The sequence below is a fragment of the Pangasianodon hypophthalmus genome, chromosome 21 (assembly GCF_027358585.1).
Source record: "Pangasianodon hypophthalmus isolate fPanHyp1 chromosome 21, fPanHyp1.pri, whole genome shotgun sequence".
Classification (NCBI taxonomy): domain Eukaryota; kingdom Metazoa; phylum Chordata; class Actinopteri; order Siluriformes; family Pangasiidae; genus Pangasianodon; species Pangasianodon hypophthalmus.
Window position 1 is genome coordinate 15003400 of NC_069730.1, and position 14970 is coordinate 15018369.

The window sequence follows — 14970 nt, forward strand, 5'->3', positions numbered from 1 at the left end:
CAGGAGCTGGCATGTTTAGAAGACCATGCTAATGAAGTCTGCAAATCCATGCAGCAAGGGCAGGTAGAAGCTCTGTCTCCCTGCAGGAAGCGAGAACTCAGCTCAGTCAGTTTCTTCAGTGATGCCATGGATGGTGGGCTCCAACCTTTTTGTGTTTTCTTTTTGTCTCCTCATTGTCTATTTTTATTATTCTTTGACAAGTAGCCATATTGTGCAAATTGCAGGGAACTGGATATTTGAGCCAAATTATTCCTTCATATTTTTAGTTATTTCTCATCTAGGATGAAGGGCAATTTATGAAGGATGATGTTTCTATTAGTTTGAGAGTATAGACCAAAGGCCTGTGGCAATATTATGTTATTGTAGGAATATCATTTACATGTCCCATTGCACAGTTGTAACTCACAGTGGCCAATATATCTCATTTTATAGCAGCTTCTCAGATAATTTAAAGAGCACAAATCAGCTTAAAGATATGGTAGACACACAGCCATATAATGAAGGTATGTGTTTCAGTGGTTTTGTGGGACTCAGTCCAGATGAGTAAATATTAACAACTATGTTTCTTTATTTGTATATCTCAGAATTTGAAGAGGCCCATCAGAAGTGCCCTTCTTGCTGGTACATGTTTGCTAAAAAGTATCTGATATGGACGTGCTCTCCAGCATGGCTTGGTCTGAAGGAGTTAGTAAACGTCATGGTGATGGATCCTTTCCTGGACCTTGCCATCACTATCTGCATTGTGCTCAACACACTCTTTATGGCATTGGAGCATTACCCCATGACTGAAGAATTTAATGGCATGCTGAGTGTGGGGAACCAGGTAAGAATGCACCATACATAATGTTATGAAGCATCTAGTTCAGGGCGTGGTGTAAACTGTAAAGTTCTTGACCCCTGAATAATGACCATGTAATGTATTTATTTACAATAACTGGATAAAGATGTAATTATTGAGAGAAGCACCTCTGAAAGGTAACACTCAACATGATACTACCACCACCATGCTTCACTGTGGGGATTGTGTTGTCAAATTGATTAACAGTGTTGGGTTTCTTCCAAATGTAGAGCTTTGTGACAAAGCCAGAAATTTCAAATATGGTCGTATCAGACTAGAGAACCTTGGGTTCAAAATGTCTTTTGGCAAACTCCAAATGGGATTTCATATGGCTTGCTACTGTTCCATAAAGTCCAGCTTTGTGGATTGTCTGGGCTATGGTAATCCCATGAACAGTTTCTGCCATCTGAGCTTTGGATCTTTCTAGCTTCTTCAAAGTTACTCTTGGCCTTTGGTTGCTTCGTTGACTAATGCCATTATTAGCTGGTTACTGATTTCTTGAGGATGGCCTCCTCTAGGCTGTTGTGCCATATATATTTTGTACATTTTTGTATAATGGACCAAATGGTACTCTGCATGCAGGAAAACTGGATGAAAAAACACTATTACAAGTACAATTTATTTAAAAGGCCATAGCTGCACTGTCAATTAACTCACTATTTTATTCCTCAGTACTCCTCCAAATTAATCAAACAGATTCACAGATATGGATGCTAATGTGTTGCTGATTATTCTATACTTCATTGGTTGTCTTCAGGTGTTCACTGGGATCTTCACGGCTGAGATGGTAATGAAGGTCATTGCTCTGGACCCATACTACTACTTCCAGCAAGGCTGGAACATCTTTGATGGGATTATTGTTTGCTTGAGTTTGATGGAACTTGGTCTGTCCAATGTTGAGGGATTATCAGTGCTCCGTTCATTCAGACTGGTAAGGTCACATCAGAGCAGAGAACTTTCACATCTATTAGAAATTACACTAGCAAAACCTACTTCAGCATAACCTCATCTATCCATCCATCTATCATCCATTCATTCATCCATCCTCTTTTCAGCTGAGAGTCTTCAAACTGGCCAAGTCATGGCCCACTCTCAATACCCTGATAAAAATCATCGGCAACTCTGTGGGTGCCCTGGGGAATTTAACTCTTGTTCTGGCCATCATCGTCTTCATCTTTGCTGTGGTTGGCATGCAGCTGTTTGGGAAGAACTACCAGGACTGCGTGTGTAAGATCAGCACGGACTGCACTCTGCCACGTTGGCACATGAAGGACTTCTTCCACTCGTTTCTGATTGTGTTCCGTGTGCTGTGCGGTGAATGGATCGAGACGATGTGGGACTGCATGGAGGTGGCTGGCCAGCCACTCTGCATCCTCGTCTTCATGCTAGTTATGGTCATTGGAAACCTGGTGGTGAGTTGGAATATTAGCAATATTAGTATATTATTAGTATGTTTGCAAGGCAACAATCATGATGCTTTATTGATGTTGTTTTATTTAGTTAAAAACAGTTTCTTTAATACAAACGTCATGTGTATTATCAGAGTAGATTTGTTGTAGTGCTTTGGAAGTTGCTGGAGTTTGTGTAGCTCAGACATTTTAAGGGCCATGAGCAAGGCAAGGAGGGGAATAAGTCTTTGGGATTTTATTAAAGCATTGGTCCACAACCACTAGAATAGTTATCATTCCTTGGAAGGAGGGCAAATGACAAAGTCCTGAATATCACAGAGCATGGATTCCCACCAATATTTAGTGGCAAGCAGCTAGATACCAGTATCTAGAGAATTACGTGCAGAGGTTGGAAGAAATCTGCTATGACTGGGTCATCTCTAAGGGCCTGTGTTATTTAATGATCAAGGGCCAATGGTCCAAGGGCCAACGGATGGTGGCCACAAAAGAAGATTCAAGTAACATCATCCAGTATGATTTAGCTACCTGAAATCTTGGAAAGAAAAAAGCCCATTTTACTTGTTGTGGTGTGAGACCTTTGGCCTTCAGGTACAGACTTTAAGAGGGGTACTCTACACCCTATAGCCAATGGCACAATTCCACCAAGGCTAATTTAATAATAATAATGCCATGTTACAAATGTTGTAGTAATAACAAAAGCTCTTTTTTTTTTTTTTGAAAAGAAAGCAATAGGATACATTTTCTCTCTCTGACTTTCTCTGTCCCTAGGTGCTGAACCTCTTCCTGGCTCTGTTGCTGAGCTCCTTCAGCTCTGATAACCTGTCTGCTCCAGAGGAGGATGGCGAGATGAACAACCTACAAATAGCAATCGCACGCATATATGCTGGTCTCACCTGGATCCAGGGAGTCATCAAGGACCTCTTCAGCGGCAACCTGGCCAAACGCTGGCACAAGAATAAGCAAGCCCGGGCAACCATGAAGGGTCATGGCACCAACCATCTTGAATGTAATGGGACTGTTGGGAGAATCAGCAGTTATGCAGAGAAACATGTCACTTCACAAAGGGAGGACACCTACATGACCAATCCCAGCTTGAACATATGTGTTCCAATAGCACCTGGAGAATCGGATATGGAGTTTCCTGAGGAAGAAGAGGGCACAGAGACATCAGAAGATGAAGTAAACAAACCAGTAAGTTGATTGTTACTGATTTTTTTGTGGGAATTCATCAACATTAGAAAAAATGGATGTAAGCAAATTATAGGTCTGTAAAAAATTAGGCTGAACAATTAATTTGATGGAGAATAAGTACATATCAAGTCTAGAACCCTAAAGAGTTCTTCAGTTTGTCCCTGTGGGGGGAACCCTACAACATAATTTGTTAATGAGAGGGGGTTCCAAGTGAAACCTCTTTTATAAGACAAGAGAAGACCCTTGAGGGAACCTGACATACAAACTTTCATAAAATCAACAACCCTTTGCTTCTTATCCTACACTATCTGTATCTGAATCTGTTTTGTGCTCCAAATATCTGTACCTGTATTCAGATTTAGACCCAAAGGGGGTGTGATTACTATGATTATTGCTGAATTTGTTTCTGTTTAGACACACATCCATAGCTTCTTATTAACATAATCATTAAGGCCAGATTAAACACAATAATGGTCAACATTCGGTGCCTCCTCAGTGTTGGAGCTGACATAAGATTGTGCTAGCACCAGTAAATCACTGGAAAAATTCTAAGCATTTCCTCCTGCAGGAAATCTCTAGCAGCAGTAGCTTCAGTCTGAAATAAAACCATAGTTCAAATGTTAATCATTATCATAAGTTAATACCATAGTTGAGTAACATTTAGGGAAGCACCATGCACCACGTTGGACCAAGATCGCTTGTCTTTAACTGATATTGGTAGCATCAGACAGTTATTGGTTTTAAAATATTTAGGGCACTAAACAAGGCTCAGTTGATGTGGAGAAAGGAATTGAACACCAGCCTTTTGGCTTTATTAGGAAGTGCTCAGCCTGTCAGAAGGAAGTACTGTGGATCTGAGGAATCCAGGAGAAGAAGATGAGGACACTCAGCTAGCTGGTGACACCATGGAGCCGGAAGAGTGTCTCCCTGAGTGTGAGTACTCCTTCTATTTCAATTAAGTACAGTACAATACTGTACTGTACTCCTTCTATTTCAATTAAGTACAGTACAATAAAAACAATTAAGCTTAACCTACATACTTATGGACCTGACTATATGTTGTGAACATAATTTTAAAATCATAATATATTATGATTTGATCCTGAGCTTGAGCTATTGTCTGTGGGCTACACTCTCCAGTTTCCTCCCATAGCAAGCAACTTGTATTTGGCCTGCAGGCCACATGTATTTTTTGACCATATTAGCCTTCAAAAGGTTAAATTCCATCTGTAGTAGTCAGGCTTGTACTCTCCTACACTCTTATACAAGTATGTAGGAACACAGTTCTTATGTACTCCAGACAATCATGATGGGTGTTTAGCTGATAGCGTGCTTCGCTCTCTGTAATTATTTTGGTTATGTTCAGTCTGTATGCGTCGCTGTGAGTGGTGTGACATCAACACTAACCAGGGTCTTGGCCTGGTCTGGTGGAGGCTGAGGAAGACCTGCTACCAAATCGTGGAGCACAGCTGGTTTGAGACCTTCATCATCTTCATGATCCTTCTCAGCAGCGGAGCTCTGGTAGGAGGCCACATACAAAATCTCCACATACAGTTAAATTACCAGTGTTGATTGAAGCCCAACTGTTAAATTAACACTAAAATGCTAGATGAAATGACCTGATTGTAAAACATTGAACAGATCATGTAATCTATCTATCTACCACAACACAACAGATTATTGTTGTATTTTTTTTTTTTTTTAGCATAACTAAGTGGTATAACACTAACGTATTGTTATTTTAGCTGAATGTAGGTGACCTTGTCTAGTTGCTATTTTTGTAGTGAGAATGATCATGCATGTGCATATGCATGTGTATGGGTGGAACAACACAATCAGGTGTGTGACATTCAGAATTGGCTGGCATGTGGTATATTTTAATGCACTTTGGCCCAAAATTGTGCTAAGTACCTAATTTGTTACCTGCTTTAAGATAGATAGTCACTAGAAAACACATTTGTTCTGTCAGCCAGATTAGTAAAATCAAATCACATATTATTATGAAATGGGCTGTGTGGAGTTTCTTATATTTTATTACAGTGCTAAAACATAGGATGCTCAAAACATTTTGACTGGCAGAGCACTTAATGTAATTATTTACATTTCCTCCTTTGCTCAATGCTCTGCTTTCAGGCATTTGAAGACATTTATATTGAACAGAGGAAGGTGGTGAAAGTGGTGCTAGAATACGCGGACAAAGTCTTCACCTACATCTTTGTGTTGGAGATGCTTCTGAAATGGATTGCATATGGTTTTAAGAAATACTTCACAAACTACTGGTGCTGGCTGGATTTCCTGATAGTGGATGTGAGTGTACAGCCTTGTTTTAATTTCTCAGATAGTTATTTTTTTCCCTCAACTATACTTTTATAAGGCTATTTGTCTTTCTGCAAATGTTCAGATATTCAGCTATCAGTGAAAGCATGATATGCTAAGTATCAGGATGGTTAGTTTGCGCATGGAGGTGAAGATGTGTGGCAAAATGGCAAAATCGGATTTCTCTTTATGAAGTTTACTACTCGCAGTGGTGCTAGGTGTTGCCTGAAAAACTTCAAAGGTTAATTTTGTATTACAGCAAATGAAAAGAAAACCAGTTTATGAATGATTAAACGAGTTAAAATCAAGCAATCAAGCAAACAAACACAAATAATGTGTTAACAATATCTCATGTTTGTTTACTGACAATAGCTACATTTTGCTCTTAAATGAGTAACAGTTTTTTTTTTTTTTTTTTTTTTTTAAACAATATTTGGTTATCTAGCATTAATACTAATGGCAAATGGACAGTAATGACATTTTAGTATCTACTTAAAATATATATATATATTTTTTAAAAAAATTAATAATACTTTAAAATAATTGTAAAATGGATTACAGGGTTGTACTTTCAAAGTGATGATGTTACATTTGTGAGTAGAACACACACGGCATCCCAATCCTGGAATTACAAATTTCTTTGCTTAAACTTTATAAATGAACTAATTTGTAAGGGCACTCGTAATACTTTGAGCTACCTTACAGGCCCGAAGAATCCAAACACTGCTCATTTGAGATAGACATGAACACAGTGATATACAGTACAAACACACACACACTTTTGCATTTTGTTTGCGTGACTAAACTTTTATTGCATGTCACTGCATATCTCCTGGTCTCACCTGCCTGTTTAATCCTATTTAGATCTCTACACACACCTCTAATGATAGGGTAAGTTCATAGTTCAAAGGTCAGAGGTGAGTAGATGTTCAGGATAAGTTGTTTTCTCTGCATCACAGCTGCTTTTTGGATTCGACTGATCCATTTTGAGATATAAATGCCACTGTCTTTCTTTGTGACCTAGGAATATGATGAACTTGCATTTTATTTGCATTCAAAGTGCACTTTTTGATTTCATACCACTGATGTGGTTAATATGTATAGGACCTTGGCCTTTATATCCAATTAAAATAGCACTCATTAACTGATAAGGTTATCTACAGAAGATACTAAAAGTGGTGATTTTTCACTGTTCATCGTAAGGCTGGGGGAAAAAAGTAATAATATATCATTATATTGTTTTGTTGCTTGTGAAGTTTGAGCAGTTGAGGACAATAATACGTCTCCTAGCATGCTTACTGTAATAATTATTGAATTTTCAGTTATATTGTTTTTTATTGAGCTACACACAGAAAATTAGATCTTCTCTAGATATATTACTAAATCCCTCTAATTAAGTACCTCTTTCTTTTATAAAGAACTAGCCATTTTTGGGACTAACAAAATTTATTCAAAAAAAAAAAAAAAAAATCAAAATAAAATTTAAAAATAAATGAAAATGATTAGACCTTATCCTTATCTACGTACATTCAGATGCAATTTTGGCCCTTATCTCTACGTAATCTGTACTAATCTGTAAAACCATATTCTACATTAAATTTGACTTCCATTAAATGAAAAAAAAAAAATTCTTTATAAAACCCTCACTCTATTTAATATATATGCATAGTGAACATGCATATATAGTTGAGTATGTGGGTATGTACACTAACTAGTGTACATATGTGCATGTTTGTCCTGGTTTTGTCCACATGTCATCTCATTAACTCTTCATTTACCTCATGTTATTTCCAATCATCATCAATAATGGGTCATTCAACAGTCGAATACCATACTGTCTGCTCTGAATGTAGAATAGAGTGGAAACATTTCTGCAAACAACTACATTCTAGATTGCAACTTCGAATTTTATTCCAATAAATGCGTTCCTGTAGAATGTCCCAAAACATGTATTGGCTTTACAGTGTTTAGTCTCATCTTTAGATCTTTTCAACTTTGGCTGCATTTTTTTCTGTAGAATGTTAAAAACCTGTTCATGTTAACAGTGTTTTGATACACTTTGAAGATGTTTTGCACCCCCTACTCCGATCATTAATATTTGTTTCTTATACTTACTAGCTAACTATCAAGTAACTGCATAATAACTACAAGTAATGTCTGGTACATAGCTATTAAAGTATATAGTAACTTAAGTGCTACTATGCAGTGAGATCTTAATAGCTTGTATGTAGTTCTCATACACTTTGAGCACACTCATAGTGAGGAGTTAATACAGAAATACAGTATTTAGATCTCAGATGTAATTTGCACTAACAGTAGTCATGTTTGAGTTGCATGGTGCATTTGAGTGCAAAGTTTGCCAAAAACAGAGGTGTATTTCGAATAAATGCAATTCTGACCTTGAACATAAGTCCATTTTTCTTGTGAGTTATTGACTTGAGTGAAGAACAGTCATACGTCTAGCACAGGTGACAATAATAATCTGAATAACCGTTAAATTAAGTGCTAGCATAAGCCGAGCTTTTGTATTGTACTTAAAGATACTGACGTGTCTTTTTAACTTGTTGATTTTAGAATGCAGGCCTTGGTGCAGTTCACAGTGCATGTTACAGCCATTTTTACACATTTGTTACCTGTACTTACCTACTTGTTTCAGTCAGTAAATATGCATGAATTTTCTGTAGTAATACAGTAATTGGTAATACCCTGGTATTTTTTTACATTAGTTACTATGTACATAAATATTTAACTTGAAATCTATGCACAATGTATTAATTGTACGTATTGCGTACATGTTTAACACCCTAAAAGGGTTTTTTTTTTAAAGTTCTCATTGTAAGTACTCAGATTTACTACATGTGGATGTTTTAATGCTATCTCTCTCACATTCTGTAACAACTGAATTGAACTGGTATTCAGAACCTTAGGTTTATACAATATGTAACGATGTGCCACAGTTTTCCCAGCTCAGATATGATGGCCAACTATTGCAGAAGCAACCACACAACTGCTTAGAACTCTGATCAATGTTTTATTTAATCATACCTCATAGATTATTAAAAAAAAAACAAACAAGTGATCAAGTTCTTCTCTCCCCTCACCCTGCAGGTATCGCTAATTAGCTTAGTGGCTAACTCTCTGGGCTACTCAGACTTTGGAGCTATTAAATCCCTGCGGACCCTGAGAGCCCTCAGACCACTAAGAGCCCTGTCTAGATTTGAAGGAATGCGGGTAAGGCACTTTTTCTTCTTAATATTCTTGCTGCGAATTCCTGCTAACAGGATAGTAACCTGTGTTATATCCATGCTGTAACACGAAAAATGTAACCTTTTTGTTCTACATGTTTCCAGTATAGTGTTTCCTTTGCAATAGGCCTGTCTCTAATGACTTGTTGTAGTACTGTATGGTCCAACATGGTGGTATTTATTTTTTGTTGAGGTGGTGGTGAATGCACTAATAGGTGCCATCCCCTCCATCATGAATGTGCTGCTGGTATGTCTGATCTTCTGGCTTATCTTCAGCATCATGGGTGTCAATCTCTTTGCCGGCAAATTTGGAAAGTGTGTGAACAGGACAGGCTACATCCATAATGCCTCAATCGTGAACAATAAATCAGATTGCCTGGCCATGAACAACACTCAGTTCTACTGGACCAGGGTGAAGGTTAACTTCGACAATGTAGGGTTGGGCTACCTCTCACTTTTACAAGTCGTAAGTCACCAATTTTTGCTCTTTCTCTGTACTCATTTTCTCGTTACCATTTGAAAAGAAATTAAGAATGATAGAAAGAATGATATATTAGGGGTATCTGTATCTCTTTGGTACTTAAATATTTGTATCTGTATCTGGATTTGAACCTGAAGTGGGTGTGGATTAAGCCTGAAGGTTTTTTTTTTTTTTAAAAGAACCTTATAACTATGCCACCAGAAACACTGGAAAACATACCTGTAGCACAACTGTAGTCCTGATGCTTTTCTGGCAAGTGTTCTAAAAAAAAAAAAAAAAAAAAAAAAAAAAAAAAAAAAAAAAAGAATTATGAACCTCCTATTCATGTCTATATTTGTATTCATTTAGAACACATTACCAGTTCATTCTGAATAATGAATTCATATTCAGTCACATCCCTAATGATATTGTAAATACATATCAGCCACTGATATGAAACTAATACTCTTAATAGTTTATTAATAAAATTAATACTCTTCCTCTTTTGAGGTTGATGGGTATGCTTGTTGCTCTTATCTGGAATTACAGGCAACTTTCAAAGGCTGGATGGAAATCATGTATGCAGCAGTGGATTCACGTGGGGTAACCATTAATCATTCCACTCAAAATCTATGCATTCTATATTTATTCTATGTAATCTATGTATTCTAATGTACTCTAGAAAAGTATGTGGAAAAGAAAACAGTGCTAGTCATATATTTTCTTCCTCATCACAGGTAGAAGAGCAGCCCATTAAGGAGGTTAACCTATACATGTACCTTTACTTTGTCATCTTCATCATCTTTGGCTCATTCTTCACTCTAAATTTATTTATTGGTGTAATTATAGACAACTTCAATCAGCAGAAGAGAAAGATAGGTGCTGATGCCTAGCTGATTTAGCTGAAATATTTAATATGTGACTTAAAAATTTTAGTTAATACTAAAGATGATATTAATAAAGATATTGTTTTGCCATTACAAGGTGGACAGGACATCTTTATGACTGAGGAACAGAAAAAGTATTATAATGCGATGAAAAAACTGGGGTCAAAAAAGCCACAGAAGCCCATACCAAGGCCAACGGTAAAAAAGTGTCTAACCATACTATATATTAATATACATATTGATATTATTAATAGATTACTAATGTTGTAGTTGCTAACACATTTGTTTGGTGTTTAAATCAAGAATATTCTGCAAGGTTTCTTCTTTGATTTGGTCTCCAAACAAGCCTTTGACATCACAATCATGATGCTCATCATCTTGAACATGATCACTATGATGCTAGAGACGGACGAGCAGTCTCCTCGAATGGAGTCCATTCTCAACAACATCAACCTGGCTTTCATTGTCATCTTCACCGCTGAATGCCTCGTTAAGATCTTTGCTCTCCGCTGCTACTTCTTCACCATCAGCTGGAACATCTTCGACTTTGTAGTGGTCATCCTGTCTATTGTTGGTGGGTATAGACAAATTGCTAAATTGGGCAAAGTATCAAAATTATGTCTTGGAAGGGCACAGCACTGCATAGTTCTGTTTTCCAAACCCATGCTCATTATTAGTAATTATTATACTTTGGGATGCCCTGTAGTGAGTTGAATTATAGGATCCAACCACTGCGAGGCACTGCAAAGTATAATTGAACTAAACTGAAACAAAATTACATCTATTAGTCATAGTCTTTTACCCTATTGCAATGGATTAAAAAAACACAACCAAGAGAAAACTTGCAAAACTTGACAACCATGATGGAATCTTTGGTGCAGATGTGTTAAATCATGAAAAATGCTAACTTGTACAGAGCTACGTTCTTCTAAGTACATTCCATCTAGCACCCTAAAGTGCTCTTTGGTTTGTACTTGTGGAGGATCTTTTAAATGTTCTGTGACAGACTCTACAACAGACACTTTCCCTTTTAAGAAAGCTTCCAAGTAGAACCTCTTTAGAAAGTTAAAATTGATACCCATCCAAAAGCCTTTGAAAACCTTTTCTTTTAGAGTGTAGGGGTTGAGTTTGGTGTCTTCATCCTAATAGGACGCTTTCTTGGTCCTCACAATTGCATGTCATTTTAATTTCTGAAATTTGATACTGGTTCTTGTTACAGGAATTGTTCTGGCTGATATCATCGAGAAATACTTTGTTTCTCCAACTTTATTTCGGGTGATCAGGCTGGCCAGAATAGGACGGGTCCTCAGGCTTATACGAGCAGCCAAAGGAATAAGGACGTTACTCTTTGCCTTAATGATGTCACTGCCAGCCCTCTTTAACATTGGCCTTCTGCTGTTCCTTGTCATGTTTATTTATGCCATTTTTGGGATGGCCAACTTTGCCTATGTGAAGAAGCATGGTGGGATCGATGACATGTTTAACTTTGAAACCTTTGGAAACAGTATTATATGCCTGTTCCAGATCACCACCTCTGCTGGCTGGGACAATTTGCTGGATCCTATTCTAAGCAACTCGCCAGAGGAATGTAACCCACACATCATCAACACAGGTACTAATACAAAGGGCAATTGTGGAAACCCGTCAGTGGGAATTACTTTTTTTGTTAGCTACATCATTATCTCTTTCCTCATTGTTGTTAACATGTACATTGCCATCATCTTGGAGAACTTCAGTGTGGCCACAGAGGAGAGCACTGAGCCTCTTAGTGAGGACGATTTTGAGATGTTCTACGAGGTATGGGAGAAGTTTGATGTGGAAGCAACGCATTTCATTGAGTACTCCAAGCTTTCCAGTTTTGCAGATACACTTGCAGAGCCCCTGCGAATTGCTAAACCCAACAAGCTCAAGCTGATTTCGATGGATCTACCCATGGTGAGTGGAGACAAGATCCACTGCCTGGACATCCTGTTTGCCTTCACCAAACGTGTACTGGGTGAGTCGGGTGAGATGGATGCCCTCAAGCAGCAGATGGAGGAGAAGTTTATGATATCCAACCCTTCCAAGACCTCTTACGAACCCATTACCACCACTCTCCGGCGCAAGCAGGAGGAGGTCTCAGCCACCATAATCCAGCGGGCATACAGGAGGCACTTAGCGAGGCGGCAGATAAAGAATGCTTCCTATCTGTACCAACAACTAAACCAAGAGGCATCAGTGGACTTGGAGCATGTGCAAGAAAAGCAGGGGCTCACTGCAGATATGATTAAGGAGCATTATCACCCTGAGGAGGAGCAGGTTGAGGGGTCTCAGCACTCCTCCCCTCCTTCCTATGAGGCTGTCACTGAGGCCCCAACTGGATTGTTCCAGGTGCTGATACCTGCCACCAGGAACCTTGCAGCTTGTGAGTCTTGCAACACTGAAGAAACCTTTCTGTAAATACTACTTATTATTTCAGGAAGAACCTTTTCAAGATCGAGGTTTAAAGCACATGGTATGCTGGAGTATGCAAAGGCATATAGACAGAACTACAGTGAACTCCTTAGCAAACAGGTACATATTCCTATGATACTTCAACCATGTACAAGCCATAATGCATGTTATTGTTACTTCACTATTGACAGCCAGAAATATCAGGATCCATGGATAACAGTCTTGCACAGTGATCACCAACCCAGATCCTGAGGATCTACCATTATGTTTGCTTGATCAAGTGTAGACTGAGCAAGTCAGTAAGGTGGAGGCCCTCAAGCAGCAGACGGTAGAGTTCCTGGCTAATCCCTACTCTGTTGGAAGCAAATTTTGTAGAACGGTAGATTGTTAGGAACAGTTTTGATGATCACTGATCACGCATTCATTGTATCAGTGAATGGATGAAGGCTAAGGTCCAGAACATATTCATTAGAGTTGCAATGGCTTTTTGGTAGATAGTATTTACCTTGCAATAATTGACAATATTGATCAAGTTTTGACTTTTTCCCCATATTTTTCAGCAATGATCTCAAATGTTTCTACCAAGGATTAAACATATACTATGTACCATCCGTCCCAACACTACAAAAATGTAACTAGTTATATTCTTACTTGAGGTCTATGGGACAGTGTTGTGAAAATGAAAACAGAAAACTGATTTCTTAACTGATGTAAATCAAATTAATACCAGAGAGAATGCGGTGTTGAAAGGTACATAGAACACAATTTTATTTTGTATTTTGACACATTGCACTGCCATTGTAGCTTGGCTTTGAGTCTCAACATGTTCTGCCCAAGATATCTAAGTTGATTTTTAGGGCTATTTTCACAATGAGATCTGCAATATGTGCCTGCTGATGGGTGTCGTGTCTCTACACACATGACTCAGCTTAGGAAAACTGCTTCAGGAGCCATATTATGGTCTCTGATATACCACTGTAAGAGTTACTCTTAAGTCTCACATACACTTTAATACTTACTGTATATGTGAAATGAATGGTTGAATATGCAGTGATTTCTTTGCATGAACTCAAATATCAATTCATTCATTTATTTAACTTTTCTAATACAGACAGGTGACAAATTAATTGAAAAACAAGTGACTCTGTTATGCTGTAGGGGGAATGTATTTATTTTGCTAGCATGGTTTGTGTCCATTTGTCCACTTAAAAGGAAGAGTCACTGCAAATTAATAAAAAGTTCTTCTGACTGACTTCACCTTTATTCTATAATGCAACATTTCTATCCTGATGGAAGTGGTCTTTAGGAAGAATGATGTTTATTTCTCCAGTACAGTTCCAGAGACTTGTAGAATCTAAGGAGAGGAGCACTGAAGCTTTTTTGGCAGCTTGTGGTGGTCAAAACCTTGCTAACATACTTTTTGTTGGTTTTTCCTTTAATATGTCACCTGTATATATCTCAAGATGATATTCTTTTTTAAATACAGTGCAATAGATTATCCATGATTATTCTCCAAGTTATGTTTAATCAAAACATTCATTAAGCATTATATAAAATGACAATAAAGAAAAAATACATCAAGTGTTTGTAATACTTTACATAGTAGACTTACATTTGGGGGAAACAAAATGTGCTGTCAATTATGGAAGAAGATCTCAAACTTTGGTCTTTCATAAGCTTTCTCTGTTACAATAAAGATAAGGACCAAATTGTGGCGTTAGAATTATAAGGTCATTAATATTACTGCATTCATTCTTAACCCAGATAAAAACTTTATACTTCTAAGCTTACAAAATGATCAGATAAATAAACTGATGAATTGACCCACTAAACTATTATCATCTTTTCACACCTTTCCAAGCTAAATTGCAATTTTACAAAGTAACAGATTTAGAGTGGTGTACTCTGAGTTTGGAAATCAACTTGCCTTTTTTGGGGTTTAAAAATGACGGCCAATTTAGCACTTTGCCTGAGAGCTTAACCTTCTCCTGCCATGAAGAGAGTGATCAAATCCCTCTGTGACCAGCTGGACCTTGAGGATTATCCTAGTGCAGAGGGAAAAAAAATCACTTGTTTTAATTACATATGCAAACACACACGTTTGTGTCCAGCTCTCCCTTTCTCAATAATACACGTTACACACCAGTGTTGTATGCTTCTATTATACAGAGATGTCTATGAAAATCAGTGT

The 14970-nt window shown here is 37.7% G+C and overlaps 1 protein-coding gene across 2 annotated transcripts in view; it reads left to right on the forward strand.

Moving 5' to 3' along the window:
* scn12aa (sodium channel, voltage gated, type XII, alpha a) overlaps nucleotides 1–14360 on the forward strand; it is a 26639-nt gene extending 12279 nt beyond the window's left edge. For both annotated transcript variants that reach the window (XM_053227689.1, XM_026925382.3), the window contains 16 exons: nucleotides 4–133; nucleotides 585–823; nucleotides 1596–1769; nucleotides 1894–2250; nucleotides 3016–3438; nucleotides 4257–4371; nucleotides 4805–4959; nucleotides 5572–5745; nucleotides 6619–6645; nucleotides 8863–8985; nucleotides 9193–9465; nucleotides 10009–10062; nucleotides 10197–10338; nucleotides 10444–10544; nucleotides 10650–10920; nucleotides 11566–14360. In XM_053227689.1, the coding sequence (XP_053083664.1) occupies nucleotides 4–133; nucleotides 585–823; nucleotides 1596–1769; nucleotides 1894–2250; nucleotides 3016–3438; nucleotides 4257–4371; nucleotides 4805–4959; nucleotides 5572–5745; nucleotides 6619–6645; nucleotides 8863–8985; nucleotides 9193–9465; nucleotides 10009–10062; nucleotides 10197–10338; nucleotides 10444–10544; nucleotides 10650–10920; nucleotides 11566–12785 (3978 nt within the window). In that variant the 3' untranslated portion in view covers nucleotides 12786–14360. The remainder of the gene's footprint in view (nucleotides 1–3; nucleotides 134–584; nucleotides 824–1595; nucleotides 1770–1893; nucleotides 2251–3015; nucleotides 3439–4256; nucleotides 4372–4804; nucleotides 4960–5571; nucleotides 5746–6618; nucleotides 6646–8862; nucleotides 8986–9192; nucleotides 9466–10008; nucleotides 10063–10196; nucleotides 10339–10443; nucleotides 10545–10649; nucleotides 10921–11565) is intronic.
* Nucleotides 14361–14970: the final 610 nt, after the last annotated feature.